The following is a 24,570-nucleotide window of genomic DNA, read 5'->3' on the forward strand; positions in this document are numbered from 1 at the left end:
TGGCTCTTCATCTGTCTCTAGGCAACCAGTACAGAGCGCTATGCTAATAAAGTAAGAGGTAAGCTAAAATACTTTGAATATAAGAGATAGTAGTTGTGCAGGATAATTAATTATGTGTTGATGGGGAAACAGGAAGTGGGAAAGGGGGTGGGGGGTGTGAGAGGCAGATAGAAGGATGTAAATGTTCCTTTACAACCAGGTGGAAGGAAAGCACTCTGGCTGGCTGATACCATGCCGCAACCAGAGACACAAAAGCTCTATGAATACATTCAGAGAGAAATGTCAGTCATAGTATAACTTGAGCAAGCCCTATAGGACAGGTTGGTCAAGCTATTTTGACCAATGGCATCATCAATTTGTCCAATGCTGTATCTCAAATCGGCTAAATCGAAAATGTTAAGTATGGAAGTATGTGAAGGACCACGGCAGGAGACTCCAGAACCACAAACAACAACACACCCCCTCCCCTTCCTAACTCATTTCCCAACATTAAAAAGTGAACTGTACTCACTCCCACTCTTTCCTCCTGGCTTGCGGGGTGTTGTGCAGCTTGTGCGCCTGGTGGGCCATGATGACATCCCGGTAGTCCACCACGCCTCCCCTCCTCCGGACCAGCGGCACTGTGGGGTCGGTGCTGCTGGAGACCAGGGACAAGGAGCCACGCCCGGACCGGACCCCCCCGCTGAACGGCACATCTCTGTACTGATCCACTCGCACGTCATAGACGGCGTGGTAGTAGGTGGGGTTGGGGCCCACGCTGCTCCCGCTGATCGGGGGAGGGCGGCATCGCAGTGGCCTCTGGAGGACCTGAGAGGAAGAGGTGCAGGAAGAAGGCTGGGGCCACACCGCCGAGCCGCCATGGTCCGGATAGAGGGGGGACAGCATGGAGCTGGAGGGAGAAGAGATTGGGAACGATGAGAGAGGATATAGGGGTATGGGGCAGAATAACATCGTAACATAAACCTTCTGTTTAAGCTGTGTGACAAACATTCGTTCCCAGAGTGACCGAATGTGATGGAAACGTCTGAAGCAATGGAGACGAGACTCAGAGAGACACGAGGAGAGCAGAAACTTTGATGGCAAACACTGATGGTTTATTATGAAGTTAATGGTCGGAGAATTCACATGTTCTGAAGATCTCTACCCCAGACCCATGTATTTAGCTGGTTCTGAGAGAATAATCAACATTGTGCATAACAAGGCAAAGCACTATAACACCTCTATCAGCTGACGCCAACAGGCAGGAACAGGGAGACAAAACACAGAGAGCACGGCAGCCCAAGGTTGAAGTCCTGTGCTCAGTGAGGGCGGTACAGACTGATAAACTGGGTCAAAGTTATGGGCCTAGGAAAATATTTCCCCAACACCGACGTTGAGTCAATATACGATGAACAGAATGTATGTAGTGTTACAGAAACATGGTATTACTTGTGGAAAAAGCATGTTGGTGTCCATTCCTTTACACCAATAACAATCGTCTTTGGTAGTGCTCAGTACAGGATGGTGTTGCTGAACAAAACAGTTACATCCAACTAGCGAAAAGCTAAGGAGAATGCTAGGTAAATCAGGCAGAAAAAGGCAGTCTACATGGGGCAAGTGAAACTTATGTTAAGGCAAGTTAACTACTTAAAGGTAAAGGTTTGGCAAAAGATCAGGCTTCAGGGAAAAATAGGCAGTTAAGTACCGTAATTTTCGGACTATAAGCCGCGCCTTTTTTCCCATTTTTCGACGCTACGGCTTATATAACGGTGCGGCTAATCTATGGATTTTTACAGCTAACGGCCACTAGGGGACCTCCTAAATCTATGTATTTTTACAGCTAACGGCCACTAGGGGACCTCCTAAATCTATGGATTGTACAGCTAACGGCCACTAGGGGACCTCCTAAATCTATGGATTTTTACAGCTAACGGCCACTAGGGGACCTCCTAAATCTATGGATTTTACAGCTAACGGCCACTAGGGGACCTCCTAGATCTATGGATTTTACAGGTTACAGTCCACCACCTTTAACTCTATGGGCTCTATGGCCGGTCCGCGCCCCCCACCTTTAAGCGGCGGGCTCCAGTAGGAAAAGCTGGAAGCCGGAAAAGAGTGAGACAGGTAGCGCGCAAAAGTAAAAGTGCAACCGAGAGTGGTACGAGAGACAGAACGAGAGCAAGACAGACAGACATTACGAGAGCGAGACAGTTTGTCCCCGTACCACTGGTTGAAAACCACTGCTGTAGATCACTGCCGGTACGTGCGCTGGGAGCGCAGCGTTTAAGTTTGAAAGTTGAAAAGTGTGTGTATCTGAAACGCTATGTGATACAGTACAGTTTACACAGCACATGTTCTGTAGCTACTATTGCACTGCGGTTTATAGTCCAGTGCGGCTTATAGTCTAAAAATTACGGTAACTCAAGTTAATCGCGCAAGGTTTGTTAGGTACTGCATCCATGTTTAAATCACCGTTGAATATTCATTGCTCACGAGACATGACAATTGTATTTGGTAAACCTACTCATACACCCCTCCACCTCCCTACTTTGATTTTGATTGGAAATGTGTTTGGCATTGGTCAAAAATCGAAAAGGAATTAAGTATAAAAGTACAACGTCCTTATTGTAACTTGTGCACAACACAGAGCATCCCCGTAAACCTTCAAAACCTTTAAAAAAACGTATCTTGGGAGATGGCAAGTTTAAGTACAAAGTCAGATTTAATAGAATTGTAAAATGACAGAACCAAAAGTGACACCCTTTAATGAAAAAGCTGCTCACAGATACAAAACGGATAAATCCATAAAAAAAAAAGTCTGAAGTGGTGTCTGTGGAGTAAACCGGGAAATGAGTGTTTCATCATATCAGCTTCATTCCTCTGGTTATAATAAAACTCATAATGAATAAGCTGTTGGATTTATTTTTGGATTGTTGGTGGACTTTGCGGAGGAAAGAAACAAACAGCAGGAAACTAATGAAAATAAAAAAGTCAATATGTTAATTATCTGATCTACTGCAGGTTGCACCAAACATATTTCTTGTTGTCTGTTCCTGACTCTGTTAATCAATCAGAGGGAGGCTGCAACTTCAACTAAAAGTAGAGAGGGACACTCAGGAAGGAAACAGTTCAAAGAGTATATTTGAGGAAGGAAATGATATGGAGTAAACGAAGGCTGGAGAAAGACTAATATAAAAGGGAGGCTCTGGAGAAAGAGGTAACAGCTGAGGAGAATTATAGTGAGGGATTTGGAGAGGAACATGGGGGGTTTGAAAGTGAATATTGTGAGAAAAGGAGTTGTCGGTAAATCAAATCCAATGTTAAAGGTGGGGTAGGGGTAGGTAAGTTTGAGAAACCATTTTTTGTTATATTCCATGGAATGCTCTTAACATCCCGAGAGCAATGAATATCTGAAGTGCTTTGACAAAGATGTCATCTGTGGAAGCCGTGGCACTGTAAAAAGCACGACCAATCATCTGAGCCGGCCCGGCTAAAGTCACTGGATGGCCTACCTGCCTGTCATCTGTGCACTTATCTCGTGCCCTCATTGGTCTTGTGCGCATTCGTGTGTGTTGGAGGAGGGGCTCTGTGAGGAAGTGGCAGATTTTTTCAGGCTGTGTATTTTCAAATTCTAGCGCACTCGAGCTGGTTTCTCCAAAATTACCTATACCCCACCTTTAAGTCAACAGTAAAAGAATAGTATAACATCCATAAAAAAATGTACTAAGGGATAATACTCAGTGAGAGGGAAAGCTGCTTCTACAGATAATGACTATTTCAAATTTTGCATAAGCAGTATAATGAAAAACAACATAAACAGATAAGTTCCCATAATCCACTCCACTTCAGCCGTGTTTGAAAAGGAGAATATCGTCAGGAGCCCATCCATAATTACCGTAATATATTATTTAATGGGCATGTACGGTTGGAAAAGGCATCTCTTTGAATATAACTGATGTATTCCTCATTGTATGTTAAAGAAAATATGAGATTTAATGAATTATTGTGCTGTTTTCATACATTTAGGGAGTATAGGGCCACAGGGACACAAGATGCCTTCGACCATTTCTTCTGGTACCAGAATTACGTTCTTATTAGATAACTCTGCACTGCATGATTTACTTTCAGTGCCGATGCTCAGTATCACTGTAGCAATGGCAAAGTTTTTATTTTTGCAATTGCATTTTTGCTGTCAATAGGGCTGACAGATAACGAGCATTATCAATGGTTTGTATAATACTCAAATAGCTTTATTAACTGGTAAAACAGGGATAAGCTTACGGTCAGGTTATTCCACATCAAGCGAGAAAACAAGCTCTTTAAAATGCTTGACTTATCCAAAACAATGTACTTGCAGGTTTCTTTGGTTCATTGCGCTTTGAATAAAAGAGTCTGCTTAATGATATTTAATGTAGTGAAACTAAAAGTCAGAACACACAATAAAATGTCTGGTATGTTAAAAGATAAGATGGTTTTTTTTGTGACTTCCTCGACTTTCCATCTAGAAATTAATGTCTATACATCTTCAGATATACATTTGAGTTCCTGTACCTCTTCAGTTCAGTGTGGTTTGCATTGATTAACTTCACTTGCTCTGGCAGGAAACTCTGCCAGGATGTAAATTCATTTTTCCTGACTAAGATTTCATTTTTTCTAAAGGCAGCTCTGGTCTTTGGTCTCTTAAAAACCTGAGGGTAGAGAAAAAAAAACCAATTTCCCCTTCCAATTAGTCAAGAAGAAAAAGGAGTGAGCAAAGAGGACAAACATGAATCCACATGGAGAGTGGGCGCACAACAATGAGAGGAATGAAGAGAAACAGAGAACAGAAAGATGTGAGGGCGGGGAGATTAAAGGGGAAACACTCTCAATTAAACGCCTGCAAAAGAGTAATGACGCTAACCTGGCATTTTAATTTTTTCTAGGTAATTGCAAAAAAAGAAGCGCCCCTGGCTAGTGTGTGTGTGTGTGTGTGTGTGTGTGTGTGTGTGTGTGTGTGTGTGTGTGCGTGTGTGAATGTGTGTGTTTGTGCATACAGACGTATTGTAAACACCAGTTTTGCCCCACCAGATATCTGCTGAGGGTGCATTACACATTATTTCTCCCTGACATGGTGTAAAGCGAAAACTAATTCACAGAGACAGGCGCACACACACAGATTTACGCTCACACACTGCAGGTACAATGATGAGCCATACTGCTATGGTAAGGAGTATGTTGAGTGATTGAGGGTGTGTGTGTGTGTGTGTGTGTGTGTGTGTGTGTGTGTGTGCGTGCGTGCGTGCGTGCGTGCGTGCGTGCGTGCGTGCGTGCGTGCGTGCGTGCGTGCGTGTGTGTGTGTGTGTGTGTGTGCCGCAGGGCTCGAATAACACAGGTCTAGTTGTATTAGCGGTGGTAGCAGAGAACACATCAACTCAGGAGCATGCACACAACATGGGGCAAGGGAAAAGTAGTGGACTAACTCAGAGGACAGAAGACTTAAGAGGGGGGAGATATTGAGGGGAGACAGGGAGGAAGATGGACGGATATATGAGAGCATTTGTGGGTGGAAACATGAGGTAAGAAGACAGTCATGTAGAAGACAGGAATGAGTCTTAAAACCCCGAAATTAGTCTGTCAGCATTTTACCACTTCCTGTTCCCTCGCCTCAAATTCAACGTTTTTTAAAAGTGTTTTTGGTTAGAGTCCTGAAATAAGGTATATTGTTAACACAAGCTGAAAGGATTTAAAAGTTTTGATCCACAATATCCAATATTAACTGTGGGCAACTAAGAATGGTGCAGGAATGAGTCCCTAAAACCTGGATATGAGTCAGCATGTTGGCACTTTTTGTTCGCTAGTAAGGTCTGTGCTTAAAACAAGCTGAAGAGATTATTAAATGTTGTTCTACGACATAAAATATGTCAGTAAATACCCCACTGCTAGATTTAAAAATGGCGGTTGCTCACAATTGTCTAAATGAGACGACTAAACATCATCCCGCCCATCGTTAGCCACCTTTAGCTTAGCGTTGGTGACGTGAAGTCATGTGAGCGTGCTGTAGTTCCTTAATAATGCAACATTAGCCACCTTTAGCTTAGCGTTGGTGACGTGAAGTCATGTGACCATGCTGTAGTTCCTTTATAGCCCAACATTAGCCACCTTTAGATTAGCGGTGGTGACGTGAAGTCATATGACCGTGCTGTAGTTCCTTTATAGCCCAACATTAGCCACCTTTAGATTAGCGGTGGTGACGTGAAGTCATGTGACCGTGCTGTAGTTCCTTTATAGGCCAACATTAGCCGCCTTTAGCTTAGCGTTGATGACGTGAAGTCAAGTGACCATGCTGTAGTTCCTTTATAGCCCAACATTAGCCACCTTTAGCTTAGCAGTGGTGACGTGAAGTCATGTGACCGTGCTGTAGTTCCTTTATAGTGCAACATTAGCCGCCTTTAGCTTAGTGGTGGTGACGTGAAGTCATGTGACCGTGCTGTAGTTCCTTTATAGCCAAAGATTAGCCGCCTTTAGCTTAGCGGTGGTGACGTGAAGTCATGTGACCGTGCTGTAGTTCCTTTATAGCCAAAGATTAGCCGCCTTTAGCTTAGCGGTGGTGACGTGAAGTCATGTGACCGTGCTGTAGTTCCTTTATAGCCAAAGATTAGCCGCCTTTAGCTTAGCGGTGGTGACGTGAAGTCATGTGACCGTGCTGTAGTTCCTTTATAGTGCAACATTAGCCGCCTTTAGCTTAGTGGTGGTGACGTGAAGTCATGTGACCGTGCTGTAGTTCCTTTATAGCCCAACATTAGCCACTTTTAGCTTAGCGTTGATGACGTGAAGTCATGTGACCATGCTGTAGTTCCTTTATAGCCCAAGATTAGCCGCCTTTAGCTTAGCGTTGATGACGTGAAGTCATGTGACCGTGCTGTAGTTCCTTTAGAGCCCAACATTAGCCGCCTTTAGCTTAGCGTTGATGACGTGAAGTCATGTGACCGTGCTGTAGTTCCTTTATAGCCCAAGATTAGCTGCCTTTAGGTTAGTGGTGGTGACGTGAAGTCATGTGACCGTGCTGTAGTTCCTTTATAGCCCAAGATTAGCCGCCTTTAGCTTAGCGATGGTGAGGTGAAGGCATGTGACCGTGCTGCAGTTCCTTTATAGCCTAACGTTAGCTTTTTAAATATGGTGATTGCATTTATGCTTACAAAATCATAAAGTATGTGGAGAATATCCTACGTGTAAGTATTAATAACTTTTTTATGTAATATTCCCAAATCCAATACAAATAAATCACATTGCTTCTTGCCTAGGGACCATTTGCAATGCTATCTTCTGGGTTTGCTTTGAAAAAATATGTCATCTCTGCACAAATATATTCACCCAAAGGCACAGTGGTTTGATGGAGACTTACAAAAGGCAGCAGAAGAGGGCAGGATGAGGGAGAAAGAGGGTGAGAGATTAGGGGACATGAGAGATGAGTAGAGGAATGGCTAATTACTGAGATTCATGCAGATGAAGCAAAATCCTTTCTCACTGTCAGTCAGTGTGTCTCTGTCTTTCACTCCCGGGCATTGATGGCAAAAGAGACAGGAAGACTTCTGCTCCTCTGGCTTAGCAGGGAATTACTAAAGCTTTACTATGGATCGACAGAACAAGAATCAAAGCTCTGCCTTTCAGCAGTTCTGATATCACTGAGGAGGTTGTATGAAAATGTTTGTTACCAGAATACAAACAATCCTTCTAACAGTGGTTCAACAGCATTTATAGTTTTTTTATGATAATAAATTGCAGAGTCAGCTATTTATCTGATATCACTATCTTTTTCCTACACTTTTTCTATTTTCATCTGTAGATTTGTCCTTGATTTAAAAAAAAAAAAGCCTTATATAAGTCCTCAATTGCTTATCAGCATTTCATGCACAAACGTAATGTTAAAAAGAATTGCTTTATTCTAAGCAATACACTTGGGAGGTTTGTATTGATCTGGAAGTTTGATAAAATTGATATGCAGTGATTTGTAAAATGTATGACATTTTACATTTAAAGAGGCCCTATTGTGCTTTTTTGGCATTATTCCTACCTGAAATGCCTCCATTTTACATAGTGACGTCAATATGTAACACTAACGCTCCTATTGGCTAGTGCTCGAACATATTGTACTCTATAGGCTAAGGGGCGGGACATCTCTAAGCGGTTGACGAATCCCAACAGAGCCGGCCAGCTAACCAATCAGAGCAGACTGGGCTCTGGTTTCAGACAGAGGGTGAAAAGAGGTGCTGCTGCACAGGCAGTATGAGAAAAATAAAGAGCTTTTTGAATATTAAAGCATGAAGACATGTAGAGACACTACATACTGATATACACCTGAACATCAGCAGGAGAGGACTCTTTAAAGTAGGGACACTACATACTGATATACACCTGAACATCAGCAGGAGAGGACTCTTTAAAGTAGAGACACTACATACTGATATACACCTGAACATCAGCAGGAGAGGACTCTTTAAAGTAGAGACACTACATACTGATATACACCTGAACATCAGCCGGAGAGGACTCTTTAAAGTAGAGACACTACATACTGATATACACCTGAACATCAGCAGGAGAGGACTCTTTAAAGTAGAGACACTACATACTGATATACACCTGAACATCAGCCGGAGAGGACTTTTTAAAGTAGAGACACTACATACTGATATACACCTGAACATCAGCAGGAGAGGACTCTTTAAAGTAGAGACACTACATACTGATATACACCTGAACATCAGCAGGAGAGGACTCTTTAAAGTAGAGACACTACATACTGATATACACCTGAACATCAGCCGGAGAGGACTCTTTAAAGTAGAGACACTACATACTGATATACACCTGAACATCAGCCGGAGAGGACTCTTTAAAGTAGAGACACTACATACTGATATACACCTGAACATCAGCAGGAGAGGACTCTTTAAAGTAGAGACACTACATACTGATATACACCTGAACATCAGCCGGAGAGGACTCTTTAAAGTAGAGACACTACATACTGATATACACCTGAACATCAGCCGGAGAGGACTCTTTAAAGTAGAGACACTAAATACTGATATACACCTGAACATCAGCAGGAGAGGACTCTTTAAAGTAGAGACACTACATACTGATATACACCTGAACATCAGCCGGAGAGGACTCTTTAAAGTAGAGACACTACATACTGATATACACCTGAACATCAGCAGGAGAGGACTCTTTAAAGTAGAGACACTACATACTGATATACACCTGAACATCAGCCGGAGAGGACTCTTTAAAGTAGAGACACTACATACTGATATACACCTGAACATCAGCAGCAGAGGACTCTTTAAAGTAGAGACACTACATACTGATATACACCTGAACATCAGCAGCAGAGGACTCTTTAAAGTAGAGACACTACATACTGATATACACCTGAACATCAGCACGAGAGGACTCTTTAAAGTAGAGACATTACATACTGATATACACCTAAATATCAGCTGGAGAGGACTCTTTAAAGTAGAGACACTACATACTGATATACACCTGAACATCAGCAGGAGAGGACTCTTTAAAGTAGAGACACAAAAGACAAATATGAAACTGAAAATTAGCACTGCATGAGTTTTATTCCAATATCCTGAAAACTTGCGATAAAGAAAACACATTACTTTATGTTATCAACAGAAAACGTTTACCCCATCCATCTGTGGTGCCCCCGCTTTACTGAATAAACATTTATCCTGCCGAGCAGAGATACATCACTGACGTCAGAACCCTACAGTTCCAACCGGACAGAGATGAACAGCCACTAAATCAAATCAGCCCACTAAACTACAGTAAACTAAAAGTACACATGACTCACACTGAATTTGTTATTGTGAACAAATTCAAACTTTGAGTGTATTTCATTGTTCATCCTTTAAGCTGGCTCTACAAAACAAAACACACAATGGCAGCAATACCAGTTCAATGTGCGTGACTAACAATGTGTGCACAGCTGTTTCAGAGAAGCAAAAAGGGAGCTTTGGTTTGGTGCATTTCAGAAGGACAGAGATGAGAAACATGGAGTAATGCCTCAAAGTCACAGAAGCAGGGTTTGGATTGGAAGGTCGCTGAACTGAATCCCTGGGCGGCGGCGGGGAAATCTGTCCGGGGAAAGTGGATGAGTAAACCGTTTTCCTGCCCTCGAAGCAGCTACTTAGGCCATCATTTATCTAAATTCACCGGGAAAAACACCTTTTCATCAATACAGAAAGAAGTGGGAATTCAGCAGCGGCAAAGCTGACTGGTGACGTTTTTTTTTTTGCTTGTGTCAGTTCGAGAGAGGATGTTTGACTTGAAGCTGCATTTGAGTGCAGGACAGCATCTTTAGGAGATAATGCTTCAGAGAAACGTTGATAATCCTGAAAGCATGGAGCCCACCGGCACAATATAGCACAACACTCATACTATCAATGCGTTCACGGCAAAAAGATAATCAATATAGCACTAAGATGAGAGATTAGATGAGATAAAATGGGCATTTATTAATCCCGTGGGGAAATTCAGGAGCTTAAGCAGCAACAGAGTAAAGTACAGTACAGATTCACACAAGATCACCAAAATGAAAGATACAATTAAAATGATATACAGGTAAGTAGCTGTTAAAACAAAAAATTGATTAAATGAGTTAAATGAACATATATACATATTTGAGTCCGGATTGTTAAATATATTAACATGTATGTGTGCAGGTCAACTAAATGAATGGAGCAGGATGAAATATTTGTTCCTATATCGCAGAATTCCCTTTTCTTTTCACATAATAACATGGAATAGTAAATGTGAAATTTACTCATAATTCAAGGTATTACAGTGCAAGAGCCTCCAAAGCTGTTAAACATGCTGAATCAGCCCCACAGCCAACAATGAGGACTGACTGGTTCCAGTTGCGCCACAGAGCCTCAATAATGCCCAGAATGACCCAAGGGCCGTAGGCTGGAATAATAACATGTACATAATCTCTTTTATTGGATCATTATTTGCACACTGAGACCAATTAAGACAGCACGACTTAGTCTGCTGGCTAGCTAATTGGCTACGTTAGCTAATTACATGTTAGCTTACATTGCAGCCATGCTCCTGCCCACATCTTTTCCTCACACAATCAAACGTGTCCCTGAGGAAAAAAGTACTAAAGACATGATAAATAGCGAAGTCAGCGACTTTCAGGTCACATAGGACTAGGTCATTAAGGTTGCTTTGCACATGGTAGGCTACGACACACTGACATTTTTAAGCCAATTACTTTGTATCTAACATGACGATCCTGCTACTGTCCTATTTCACCAATAAGCCCCACATTATTACTTGTTAATTGTGAGAAAATACAAGAAACATGAAGAATTGCTTGAGCTTGACATTAAATATGAATGAGTCTCTGAGGTGTAGTCGTTGGGAGACCTAATTATTTTTCTTTTATTTATTACAACTGTTAAAAAGCTGGTGCTGTTCACTACAATGAGGTTGACAAATACCTTCCACCTCCACATACATTATTTACTTTTTTAACCAATGATATACTAGCTAACTAAGTTACAATACTCCCCCAGTTTTTAAAACAAATTATCATATAAATAAAAAATTAAATACTAAAAAATCAAGAAAGTAGTGAGATCAGGGATTAATGTACAATACCTTTATCGAGGTTAGCTTTAGCTTAGACCTGAGTTCTCAATATTGTCACAAAGTTGTTAATCTTTCCATCTAGACACTTTATATTTGACTCAAAAGCACGTACCACGCGTTGTTAAACGATGGCACACTTGTGACCAGTAGCAACTTGCTAGCCTAGCAACACAATAGCATTTGACCATAATGCAAACCTTCTCTTACAGTGGCAGATTTACCTTACAAAATGTTTATTAGCTAGACCCTCCAGAAAAACGCGATTCTGCGATCGCAGAATTTACCGCATAATTAGCAAAATGGCGCAGATTTTTAAAAGGCCGCATATTTATCAAAAGGCCGCATAATCACCGCATTTTTCCACACAAAGTTGAGAAAAAAAAAAGTTAACTCAGCTCGCGCATCACAGAATGTAAACAACACTGTATAGAGTGAACGTGTGGAGCTCACACGAGAGAGAAAACACCAAGATGAAAATATCTAATCCATCTCATTTACCGACGAACGTTTCTACTAAAGACCGGGCAAAAAGTGGGGGGAAACTATTCTGCACCCCGTGCAACTGTGTGTTGGAGTATAAGAGAAAATCGACGGTGACGACCCACTTTGATTCATTCAAACATTCGAAAATGCTTTCTGCTGCTGCGGACAAGAAAGACAAACAACTCACGTTCACGAGGCATCAACCTCCAAAACCCTTTCGAGGGCTACAAGAAACGAGGTGAGTAGCCTACAAGATTGAAGCTGGTCAGATAACGAACGAGTAAATGAAAACAGAATGAGGCGGGGAAGTGTGTGTGTGTGTGTGTGTGAGATTAAAATAGCCCAATTGCTTTTCCAATAATAAACATTGAATGTGTTTAGTTGAATAGTAAAGGGGTTTAACGTTAGTGGCAGGTTGTGTGTGAGAGAGAATAAATAAGACAGCCCAATATTTAAAAAAATTGTTATTCTTTTCCCCCGCATATTTAGCAACTTTCCGCAATTTCACCGCATAAAATCACATAAAAACCCCGCATGTTTAATCGCATAATCAAGGATTTTAGCCCGCGTTTTTCTGGAGGGTCTAATTAGCACGCCTGCAAACTTTAACATGGAGCCATTCAGAGCATTTAGAGTCTGAGCTTGTATCCACACAGCTCTCAACATAAGGAAGGCTGAGCTGGCGGCTAGTAGCTCAGGATGCTAACAGCCCAAACAACTGCAGTAGTGCTGACAAGCTAGCAGTTCTAACCTGAGGGAACGGTGGGTTAGCGCAGTGCAGCGACAGCAATTAGCTAGCCAGCAGATATAAATACACTCAGGGGAAGGAGTCACATGCAATACTACAAAAAACAGAAAGCAGTGAAGCTCCGGTTACAAACATTATAATTGTTTGCTGCTATTAAAGATGCTCTTAATATAGACCATTTAATTAAACAGCCTTTTACCAAATGGCTTCATATGTGTACGGCAAGTGTTGACGTGTTTAACCATAAACAACAACAATAAAATAAAGAACACACAAACTAACTGTGTATGCAATGGAAAAGGGAAGGTGTTTTCTGTTCACTGCTTTAGCACTCTCAGCACCGGCGCTGGAAACAGCCACGTCAGCTAAAGTACTTTTTTTTTTGTACCTCCTCTGCTGCCATCCTGTGATTGACTGTCCCGCCGGCTGACAGCGCTGTCAGCAGCCAATCAGGAGATATGCTCCATGGTGCCAAAGGATTTTATCACTGTGCTATGACCAGCACATGCACACTTTCAAATGCTTTGACTGTGTGTGGAAAACTGATATGTTCACTTCACAGATCCAGGAAAAAAGGCATTTAGATGTATTTTACAGATACAGCTCAAGACTCAGGCCGTCGGCTGAACTCACTGAGAGTTTGCAGTTTGGTCCTTTTAGATTGCTTTCTGTATAATTGATGATGTTTGGACAGCTGCATTTGTCAGTCAATTTCTCAAAGGTTCATTTCACATTTTAATTAGCAATATCCCTCTTTTATTGGTCTCTATTTTGTATTGTTTTATTTTTTGATTGTATTTATTTATTGTGTCTCATTTCCTGGGGTTATCTGTTGTGTACAGTTATATTATGTTATTGCACTTAGTCTGTTGCTTATTTTACCTTCTTGAAATGATGTATGCTCATGCTCATGTTCATATAATGCTGATATCATTTTGAAGCTGAAATTATATAACTTTCTACAAACTGTATGTCTCTAAAGGAGCAGGAGATGATTTAAAGTACAACAAACTGTCCTGCATGTGGTGGTATTTCAAGTTTTGTGGTTAATAATATTTGACCAATAACTGACTACGTCCTTTCATAAAACATAGAACACTTGTATAAAGATAGTTGATAGCTTGTATACATTATTACAAGAGTGCATCGGTCACTTCCAATCATCTCTAGAACGCAGAATAGACTCATGTTCTGGGTTTTGTGCAAAATTGTTAAAACTTTGCGACAGGCACGCAATAAAACAGTGGAAACAAACATGTGTTTGACTTTCATTAGTGAATGGAACTTTGTGCCCTTTATACTCTGTGTCCAACATTGTGTATTTGTATATATTGTATATATATCTTATATATAAGGTCCTGCTGCTGACACGATAGCAGTCATTTAGTGTGCATATGCGTAATTAAACCCATGATATCAAAATCTCACTCCAGCCAGTTACCCAAAGTTGGCAACCCTGTAGTAGTAGTAGTAGTAGTAGTAGGAGTAGGAGTAGGAGTAGGAGTAGTAATAGTAGTAGTAATACTACTACTACTAGTAGTAGTAGTAGTAGTATAAGTATTATTAGTAGTAGTAGTAGTAGTAGTGATACTAGTAGTAGTAGGAGTAGTAGTAGTAGTAGTAGTGATACTAGTAGTAGTAGTAGTAGTAGTAGTAGTAGTAGTAGTAGTAGTAGTAGTAGTAGTAATACTAGTAGTAGTAGGAGTAGTAGTAGTAGTAGTAGTAGTAGTATTATTAGTAGTAGTAGTAATACTAGTAGTAGTACTAGTAGTAGTAGTGGTAGTAGTAGTAGTAGTAGTAATACTAGTAGTAGTAGTAGTTGTTGTAGTAGTAGTAGTAATACTACTAGTAGTAGTAGTAATACTAGTAGTAAGAGTAGTAGTAGTAGTAGTAGTAGTAGTAGTAATACTAGTAGTAGTACTAGTAGTAGTAGTGGTAGTAGTAGTAGTAGTAGTAATACTAGTAGTAGTTGTAGTAGTAGTAGTAATACTACTAGTAGTAGTAGTAGTAATACTAGTAGTAAGAGTAGTAGTAGTAGTAATACTAGTAGTAAGAGTAGTAGTAGCAGTAGTAGTGGTAGTAGTAGTAATACTAGTAGTAGTAGTAGTAATACTAGTAGTTGTAGTAGTAGTAGTAGTAATACTAGTAATAGTAGTAGTAATACTAGTAGTAAGAGTAGTAGTAGTAGTAGTAGTAATACTACTAGTAGTAGTAGAAGTAGTAGTAGTAGTAGTAGCATTGGTAGTAGTAGTAGTAGTAGTAGTAGTAGTAGTAATACTAGTAGTAATAGTAGTAGTAGTAATACTAGTAGTAAGAGTAGTAGTAGTAGTAGTAGTAGTAGTAGTAGTAGTAGTAATACTACTAGTAGTAATACTACTAGTAGTAGTAGCAGTAGTGGTAGTAGTAGTAGTAGTAGTAGTAGTAGTAGTAGTAGTAGTAATACTAGTAGTAGTAGTGGTAGTAGTAGTAGTAGTAGTAGTAGTAGTAGTAGTAGTGGTAGTAGTAGTAGTAGTAGTAGTAGTAGTAGTAGTAATACTAGTAGTAAGAGTAGTAGTAGTAGTAGTAGTAGTAGTAGTAGTAGTAGTAGTAGTAATACTAGTAGTAGTAGCAGTAGTGGTAGTAGTAGTAGTAGTAGTAGTAGTAGTAGTAATACTAGTAGTAGTAGTGGTAGTAGTAGTAGTAGTAGTAGTAGTAGTAGTAGTAGTAGTGGTAGTAGTAGTAGTAGTAGTAGTAGTAGTAGTAGTAATACTAGTAGTAAGAGTAGTAGTAGTAGTTGTAGTAGTAGTAATACTACTAGTAGTAGTAATACTAGTAGTAAGAGTAGTAGTAGTAGTAGTAGTAGTAGTAGTAGTAGTAGTAGTAATACTAGTAGTAGTAGTAGTAGTAGTAATACTAGTAGTAGTAGTAGTAATACTAGTAGTAAGAGTAGTAGTAGTAGTAGTAGTAGTAGTAATACTACTAGTAGTAGTAGAAGTAGTAGTAGCATTGGTAGTAGTAGTAGTAGTAGTAGTAGTAGTAGTAATACTAGTAGTAGTAGTAATACTAGTAGTAAGAGTAGTAGTAGTAGAAGTAGTAGTAGTAGTAGTAGTAATACTACTAGTAGTAGTAGCAGTAGTGGTATTAGTAGTAGTAGTAGTAGTAGTAGTAGTAATACTAGTAGTAGTAGTAGTAGTAGTAGTAGTAGTAGTAGTAGTAGTAGTAGTAGTAGTAGTAATACTAGTAGTAGTAGTAGTAGGAGTAGTAGTAGTGGTAGTAGTAGTAGTAGTAGTAATACTAGTAGTAGTAGTGGTAGTAGTAGAAGTAGTAGGAGTAGTAGTAGTAGTAGTAATACTAGTAGTAGTAGTAGTAGTAGTAGTAGTAATACTAGTAGTAATACTAGTAGTGGTAGTAGTAGTAGTAGTAGTAGTAGTAGTAATACTAGTAGTAGTAGTAGCAGTTGGAGTAGTAGTAGTAGTAGTAGTAGTAGTAGTAGTAGTAGTAGTAGTAGTAGTAATATTTTTGTTTTTAATTGCTAATATGAATAAAGTACACGTCAATGGTCCCCAAGTCTGAAAATCCTGCTAGACAACTGTGGCAGAAGAATACATTTTACGACAGTTTGGAGATTAGTCAAACAGTCACTTTCAGTCTACTTCTGAAGAGATTAAAGGGATCCAGTGTTGGTTGAGCTGCTGCTCTCCTGATGTTCTGACTGACTGCCGCCGACCTCTTTCTGTCAGCCTCCGATCGCTCTGACCTCCGCGCTCACTGCTCTGTGACGGCTGCATCCATCACGGAGCGGCTGAACGCTAACAAGCCACTGCCTCCCAAAAAATCCAAGAGGTTGTTTTTTTAAATGACACTCAAGTGACATTGATGCTTTGGAAAGAAACAATCATATATTATTCATAGCCCGATTTAATTCAAACTGTATTCCTAAAAACATAATGAAAGTCGTTTTTTTTTTATGGCTGTTTTGTACAGTATTTTCTGATATAAAGACAAAACGTGGACTCTTATATGTCAACGAAATGAAACATGAATTTGAACTTTATCTAATGTCTTACATTATTTTACGTGGTCTAACCTTTAAAATCTTAGCAAAAAATATATAGTTAACATCAACGAAATTAAACACTAAATCTGAACCTGACTTCATCCAATTTTAGATTTCGGTTTTGCTAATTATCAAGCTTTAAAAGGGAGAATGCCTAATTTGCATATTCAGATTTGTTTGAATACTTGTGATACAAACATACTTGTCTTATTGTCAGTAATCAGCTGGTGAAGTTTCATGGTGATGTATATTCAACAATTGTATTCTACTTACCAGTAGTGTCTCGTATTAAAAGCAAATATCAGCATTTAAATATGGTAAAGATCTTTAACATAGTTTGCTAAAAATGTGTTTTTTTATTTGCCATTAGTACAAGGTGGTATTAGTCACACAGCTACCTTCTCCTTTTATTACTAAAAGAGCTTTTTCAACATTAAAGTATGGAGACTTGAACATGAGTCTGTTCTCTAAAGATAATTAGATGTGACCAATGCAGTCTTGTAATAATATATACAAGCATACTATCTTTATACAAGTATTCTATGTTTTATGAAAGGATGTTGGTCAAATACATTTTGTATTAACCACCAAATCTGAAATCCCACCACGTGCAGGACAGTTTGTTCTATTTTCAATCATGTCCTGCTGCTTTAGAGACATACAGTTTGCAGGAAGTTCATTACATTACAAGTGCATTCGACCAACAAGATACAAACGTGAAGAAAACAGAATCATATAAGTACATCAGATTTCATAGAGCCAAAACATTTCAAGTGCTACTCAACTGGCTTTAGATAAGCCAGTCCTTTGTTAGTATATAAGTGCTTTGTTAGCAATTCTATCGCTCGAAGTGGAGTCTAAAGAGATGAGTTTTCAGTTTGCGCCGGAAGATGTGTAAGCTATCTGCTGTCCTGATTTCAATGGGGAGCTCATTCCACCATTTTGGAGCCAGGATAGCAAACCCACGTGTTTTTGCTGATGGGAACTTGGGTCCCCCTCACAGTGCGGGTGCAGCGAGCCGTTTGGCTGATGCAGAGCGGAGTGCACGTGCTGGGGCTTTCATCTTAAACATGCCATGTATTTCCTGTAACATAACATGTAACATGCAGTATACACAACCCCCTGGCATTTTCTCTTGATATTGCACGTATATACACGGTACATATGTATGTGAGCCTCAGTGGGGGGGCAGGTCGTGTGCAGTGAAATGTGCGTCTCTGCAGAAGAGCCCCAGGTGGGAACATTAAGGAGTGAATGCAGGGAGCTAAATTAAGTGAGAGTGTTTTCTTGGCCCACTGAACTGTGAATGGAGCGATGCACATGTACCCTGTTTATTTATGAGTGTTCTCAAGACTTGCTTTAACCTGCTTTCTTTACCAGGTACTTAGAGATTTAAAGAGCCTTAGGATCACTAGCGTAGCCAAATAAAACAAGGTGTGCAGCAGAAAAGCCGAGTGGTCACATCTAATTATCTCTGGATCGCCGAATAGGCGGATGTCTCCATGCTTTAATGTTCAAAAAGCTCTTTATTTTTCTCATAATATCTGTGCTGCAGCACCTCTTTTCAACCCCTGTCTGAAACCAGAGCCCAGTCTGCTCTGATTGGTTAGCTGGCCGGCTCTGTTGTGATTGGTCAACCGCTTAGAGATGTCCCGCCCCTTAACCTATCACGTAAAATGTGTTGGAGCACTAGCCAATAGAAGCGCGAGTGTAACATAGTGAAAACAGGGATTTTAGCCTTTGCAGACCATTAACATGCACAAAACCCCTTTAAGACGACAAACCAACTTTCCACTAGACATTAAGACTACCCTTATAAAGGATTCATAAATTGTTTATAATTAGGTTATTAATTAGGTTGTAAACACTTTATTAATCATTAAGAACCATTTATAAACCAGTTCTAACATCATTTTCATTCATCAACACAGGCTCACTATTTGGCAAGATGACTAAGCCTTATATTGGCTACCTAGCTTACTTCATCAGCCAGCATCCTTGGTATCTGTTGTTCACTGACTTGATTCCCCGTGCTGGGGGGAAACGATTATTTTGAAAACGATTAATCGGGCGATTATTTCATCGATTAGTCGACTAATCTAACGATTATTTTTCTGTTGTTCGATTTATAAAAAACATAATGTATCTCAAATAAATACCAAAAAATATTACTTAATTCATGACAACTGTGCACCAGCTTACGTGCAGCCCTGGCCTGGACATTGATTGGCTCCGTTAGTTGACATACATTGATACTATAAGCTGACTAACGTTAGTCTAATGTTATGTTTGACTCGTAAACGACCACAACATGAGTTAGCTCTCTGTGCAGTTTGTTCGTTCCGGGTTAGTAGCGGCTAGATAGCGGTGTTCTGCAGACGTAAACTAGCTACCATTCCATCCAACATTAAATGCTGACAAACGTTAACTAACACACAGCTGGCGCCGCTAGCTAAGTAGCTAACATTAACTACTAACCAACCAAGCACGAACAAACCGCACGGAGAGCTATAAGATAGTTAGCCCTACCGAAGTGCACAGAACTCAAGCTGCACAACACACTAGGGCTGTTCCTATTTATGATAGGTAGCGCTGTTGACAGGAAGTTGTTGTTGCTATGGAAACAACGTGACGGAGATTAACGGAGAAAAGTAATATCTACATATAAAGACGGAGAAAGTAAACGATAAAGTTTATGGTTAAGTGTTAGCACCCCTCGAACAAGCTCTTACGTTGATATTGGAGATTTCAATAAATTCAATTTGAAAGACCTAGGGCGAGATGTTTTTGTTTGGGGACTTTTGGCAGGGCTTCGTGCGCAATCCTGTGAGGAGGAGGTGGTAGCCGTTTCAGTCTCCATGGTGTTTAAAGTGCGATTGCGAACTGCTTGTTGTTGTTTTGGGTGACCCACGTGTGTGTGGCGATGCGTCGACGAGGAAATATGTCGTCGACGATATTTTGAAGTCGCTACAGCACTAACATTTAGAACTGCCAAAGGGGAGCCTTATTGAAAAGTGTGAAACAAATCACCATGTATTAATGAGTTACTACCATTTATAATAAGGTTTAGCAGTACAGATACATGTGGGCTCACTATTTGGCAAGCAACCGGTCACAGTTGCCCTGTTTATCTCATGTCTTATAAAAGCTTATTAATCACTTATAAAGTGTTCACTACCTAATTAATAAATTTAAACTATTCGTAATCCCTTTTATAACGGTAGTCTTGTTGTAAAGTAGTACCCATTAAGACACATGAAACGAGACTGATTGGTATGTCATGCAAATTCAAATGTTTGAAAACGACTTTGTTCTTGAGGCTCAACCCTAAAATGTCCCTATTTTTAGGCCAAATACGCCATAAGAGGTTTTAAAAAGATCACCCCACCACCACTATTCTAAAAAAAAAAACAAGAGCAGTTTCCAATTAAAAAATGGAAATCAAGTGATTGGGCTTGGGGAAAAACAACTCAAATTGTACAATGTCTCAGTGAGACCCCAGACTGTCTGAGGACATGAATAAAATCAGCCGGCCACATGCTGAGATCCATTATCCTGAGAGAGGTAGCCAACGTTAAAGCGTGGCAGAAGAGAAAGGGGTATCAATGGGTCTTATACATCTGAGGCAGACAAAAAAGACGAGGTGGTGAGGTCTCGTATTTTCATCAAAACACAGGCTGTCCGCATCCGTGCTCTCCTGACCCCTGCCAGTGTTTCACAGTGGACTTATTTACTCTGGGCTTCACCCAAGGGTGCCACAACGCGCTGACTCACTCCTACTTTCATCCCCACTGCTGCATAAAAGCCAGAACACAGGATGTTGTTTCCCCCCGCTGAGCCTGGCACCACCACGCTTGATTTACGTCACATCTCTGAGTGGCTCACATCGAGAGACGGATGCAAAACGATGAAAAACAAACCAGTCATGGGACGGAAAATGTACAAAGGTACACGTAAATTCAAAATCAAATCAAATAGAGTGGCAAAAGAAGTACTAAGCATGTACTGCCGTAAAAGAAGGGATAGCATAGTGTGAGAGGGATACACATTGAAAAGCTACAGCTAGATTCACCCAAGATGCTCATTAACATACTTTCCTACAATTATTTGTATTTTATATTTGTGGATATTAGTTCAACACACATAATGCTACGGTCTATTAAAAGCCGAAGGTTTGATCTTCGCAGAGGAAATGTCCAATTCGTCCTCAAAGCGTTCCAGGTCAACAATGGCAAAAAGTCAAGAAAACAAGATGGCCGACCTTGACAAACTGATGTTTCTTTGACAAGTGAACACACAATTGTACTTTAGCTGTGCAGCCGTTTTTAATATGTAAAGGAAACTGAGAACATATGAAGCATGAGGTAACATACACCATTACTATATTTCATTTTATAGCAACATATTTTGCCATTAACACAGATGCAGGAAAGGTTTTAAATATATATATTTAATCTAGAGACACATTCACTTTCAAATGCCTTTAAAACCATATTTTAGCATTTAGAAAGTGATTCCAATGTTTTTTGACAAGAAGTACCTCCGACTTTGAGATTCGTTTCACTGCACTCTTTCCACTAAGGCGTCTAAAAGATTATTGGTTCCTTTTTGTTTGGAAGACAGCATGATTTGGGAACATTTAGTGCAACGTCCACTGACGACAAAAAGCCGTTTGTTATGAATGTTTGGTGTTTTTTATCCAGTGAAAAAGAGGCTTACTGTAACGGCCCGTCCACACTACAGCTTCAAAAACAGCTTGCCGGCAGGCATGTCTGAAGCTCGACCAACAACCAATCACATGAATCTGCCGCCCCTGACACACAAGCAGCGGTTTGATTGGCTAGAGCTTGTAGTGGCATATGATTTGATTGGCTGACGCTTCCACCGAAACCTTCAGAAGCTTCAAAATTTGAACATTGCTCAACTTTTGCAGCCTGAAACGCCAGGAAAGCCCCGCTCTGCTACCCACAATTCAGTTCGTCGAAAAGCGAGGCAACGTGACGTCACCCCATTCAAAGTGAATGGGCAGACGCGTTGGAAACCGTTTTTGAAGCTGTCGAAGCTGTAGTGTGGACGGGCCGTAAGACGGTCCTGTGTTTTCAAATGTATTTCCACTGTACTTTTTCTAGTAAGAGGTTTTTTAATGAAAGGTTGTTTTGTGGCACGACTTATCCACCTGAAGGCAGGAGCAATATTGCCATTAATACATATGCAGGAGAGGTTTTAACATAAGAAGTATTTTTAAACTAGAGACACATTCTCTTTCAAATGCCTTTAAAATGATATTTTATAATTTAGAAAGTATGTTTCCAATATTTTTTGACAAGAAGTACCTCCGACGTTGAGACGTTTTACTGCACTCTTTCTAGTTAGTAGTTTAAAACGTTTTAGTTCCAATTAGTTTATAACACAGCATCATTTGGGAACAACGTCCACCGACGACAAAAAGCCGTTTGTTATGAGTGTTGTTTTTTATCCAGATAGAAAAAGGTGCTTAAGACGGTCTTGTGTTTTCAAATGTATTTCCACTGTACTTTTTCTAGTAAAAGGTTTAACATTTTTTAATTAAAGGTTGTTTTGTGGCACCACTTATCCACCTGAAGGCAGGAGCAATATTGCCATTAATACATATGCAGGAGAGGTTTTAATATAATACAAATATATATAAGACCCTATTGTACTCAGCAGGTCACCATTGAAAAAGAGGTCAATGATCTCAATGGGTTTTCACCTGAATAAATAAAGGTTTTGAATTGAATAGAATACTCTAGAAAGGCATCTAAATGATTATTGGTTCCTTTTTGTTTGGAAGAAAGCATGATTTGGGAGCATTTAGCCAGTGCAACGTCGACCAGCGACAAAAAGCCATTTGTTAATGTTTTTTCCGCAAGAAAGGGCTTAAAGCTTAAGACGTTCTTGTGTTTTTATTTTTATTTCCACTGTACTTTTGCTGTTAGCAGTCTAACAAGGTTATTTGGTTATCCACCTGAAGACAGGAGCATCGTCTGGTCTGACGTTCCCTACGTGTGACAGGGAAAAGACAGAAAACAGGTAATGGGAAAATGGGAGATCCCTGGAGTCCAGGCCAAGGCAACCTCACTCCTGAATGCTGCAGTTTCTTCTTTGGATGCATGCGGAGCGCTTTGCCCTTTGTTGCTACAGAGGGGCGTGAAGGTCTAAAAGAAGACTGAATGTTTTGTTTGTCTGTATTTCTTCTGGTAATGATGAAACAGAGACATTTGTAGTTTAGGAGTAGAGAGGGGGTGGCATGTGTTATACCTTTCTTCCACCACAATAAGCACATAATAGCAGGGTTTAAAACATTGGAAAATTATGAAATAAACGTCTTCCCCAGTATCCTTTCCATTTGTTTCCCTTGCATCACATTCAACATCATGGACGAACTGGAGAAGATGATTAACGAATGTCTGTTACTTATTCAGTCTAAACCCAGAGTTGTTGATTGATGAGTGAACAGAGGAAGGACTCTCATAAACGCTTGTGATGAATTTTATTCGGTTTTGTCTCGTTTGAATGAATTGTGTTTCATGATGATCAGGAATTTACATTTTCTGTTACAGTCGATAGTGTGGTGGCTTGTCCAAATCCCTGTTGATTTGATTTATTATACATTTATCTCGCCGGCAAATGGGGGAAATTAGTGTGACAACCCTTGTGACTACTGCAGAGTCATTAGTCCTGGGAATACATGCTGAGGGGAACAATTTTTTACCGATGACAACGCCATTTGTTAGTTTGTTTTTGGTCCAGTGAGCAGAGGCTTGTCAAAGAGACCGTCTAAATATTATTTTTTTTATTTTCTGCTTACACTATTTGCACAAGCTGGAAACCAAATAAAGCGAATTATAAATGACTCTGTTTAGCTTTCCAGTGTGTTCTCACTAGAGAATAAGCCAAATTGTTTTTTATAGATTTGTTTGCAGCAGGGGCAAAGCATTTAATTGACTTTAAGTTTGACTCAAAAGACTCTGCTCACCAACAACTTGTTTCCAAAAAATCTTGCTGATTACACTTTTAGTCAAATAGCAGTGGATGAGGTGAATTACATGACGTTACCAAACACTAGGATAATGTACTAGTCGTTCCCTAACAATTCAAATAAAACTGAAAGAAACATGAATTAGATCCCAATCAAACCATGTTACATCTCTGAGATTTAATCATGCACATTCAAGAAAAATGGGTGTGTAAGGGCTTCAATAATAACCTTAAACATACATATTTTATTAGGGATTATAATCATGAAAGATGGTCAGTATCTTCCACCATACTAACTTACATGTATTTATTGAAGTCTGAGCTTTTGAAACAGAGGGGGTGTTTGTGCAGCTTTTGGCAGTCATGGAGGTCAGTCGTACATAAAGTATGAGGCAGGAGCAGATGGGCTTGTACCTTGAGTACCACATGTACCGCATGATTTTATTAAAGGTACACTGCATCCAGACATATAACCGGGCTCGACAGGATACAGATGAGACAGTAGAGTGTGGAAATATAAAAAAAGAAATGCACTTGTTTGAATTATAGACACATGGTGTAGTGTCTATCCACATAGAGTATATATGAACCAGCACGATGTCACAACTTGCACTGCATTTTTTTCAACTTGCAACTCACCTGCTTTCTGGTCCACATGATTTTGTGCCTT

At 40.0% G+C, this 24,570-nt stretch overlaps 1 protein-coding gene across 1 annotated transcript in view; it reads right to left on the minus strand.

Annotated features, from left to right (window-relative positions):
- Positions 1-507: 507 nt before the first annotated feature.
- Positions 508-24,570, minus strand: part of LOC307045217 (uncharacterized protein) — a gene marked incomplete at its 3' end in the record, with an annotated part of 33,769 nt that continues 9,706 nt past the window's right edge. Inside the window, exon 2 of the mRNA XM_079690743.1 lies at positions 508-889. Coding sequence (XP_079546869.1) covers positions 508-885 — 378 coding nt within the window. The 5' untranslated portion in view covers positions 886-889. The remainder of the gene's footprint in view (positions 890-24,570) is intronic.

Source organism: Notothenia rossii, assembly GCF_949606895.1.
Source record: "Notothenia rossii genome assembly, chromosome: 1".
Lineage (NCBI taxonomy): Eukaryota > Metazoa > Chordata > Actinopteri > Perciformes > Nototheniidae > Notothenia > Notothenia rossii.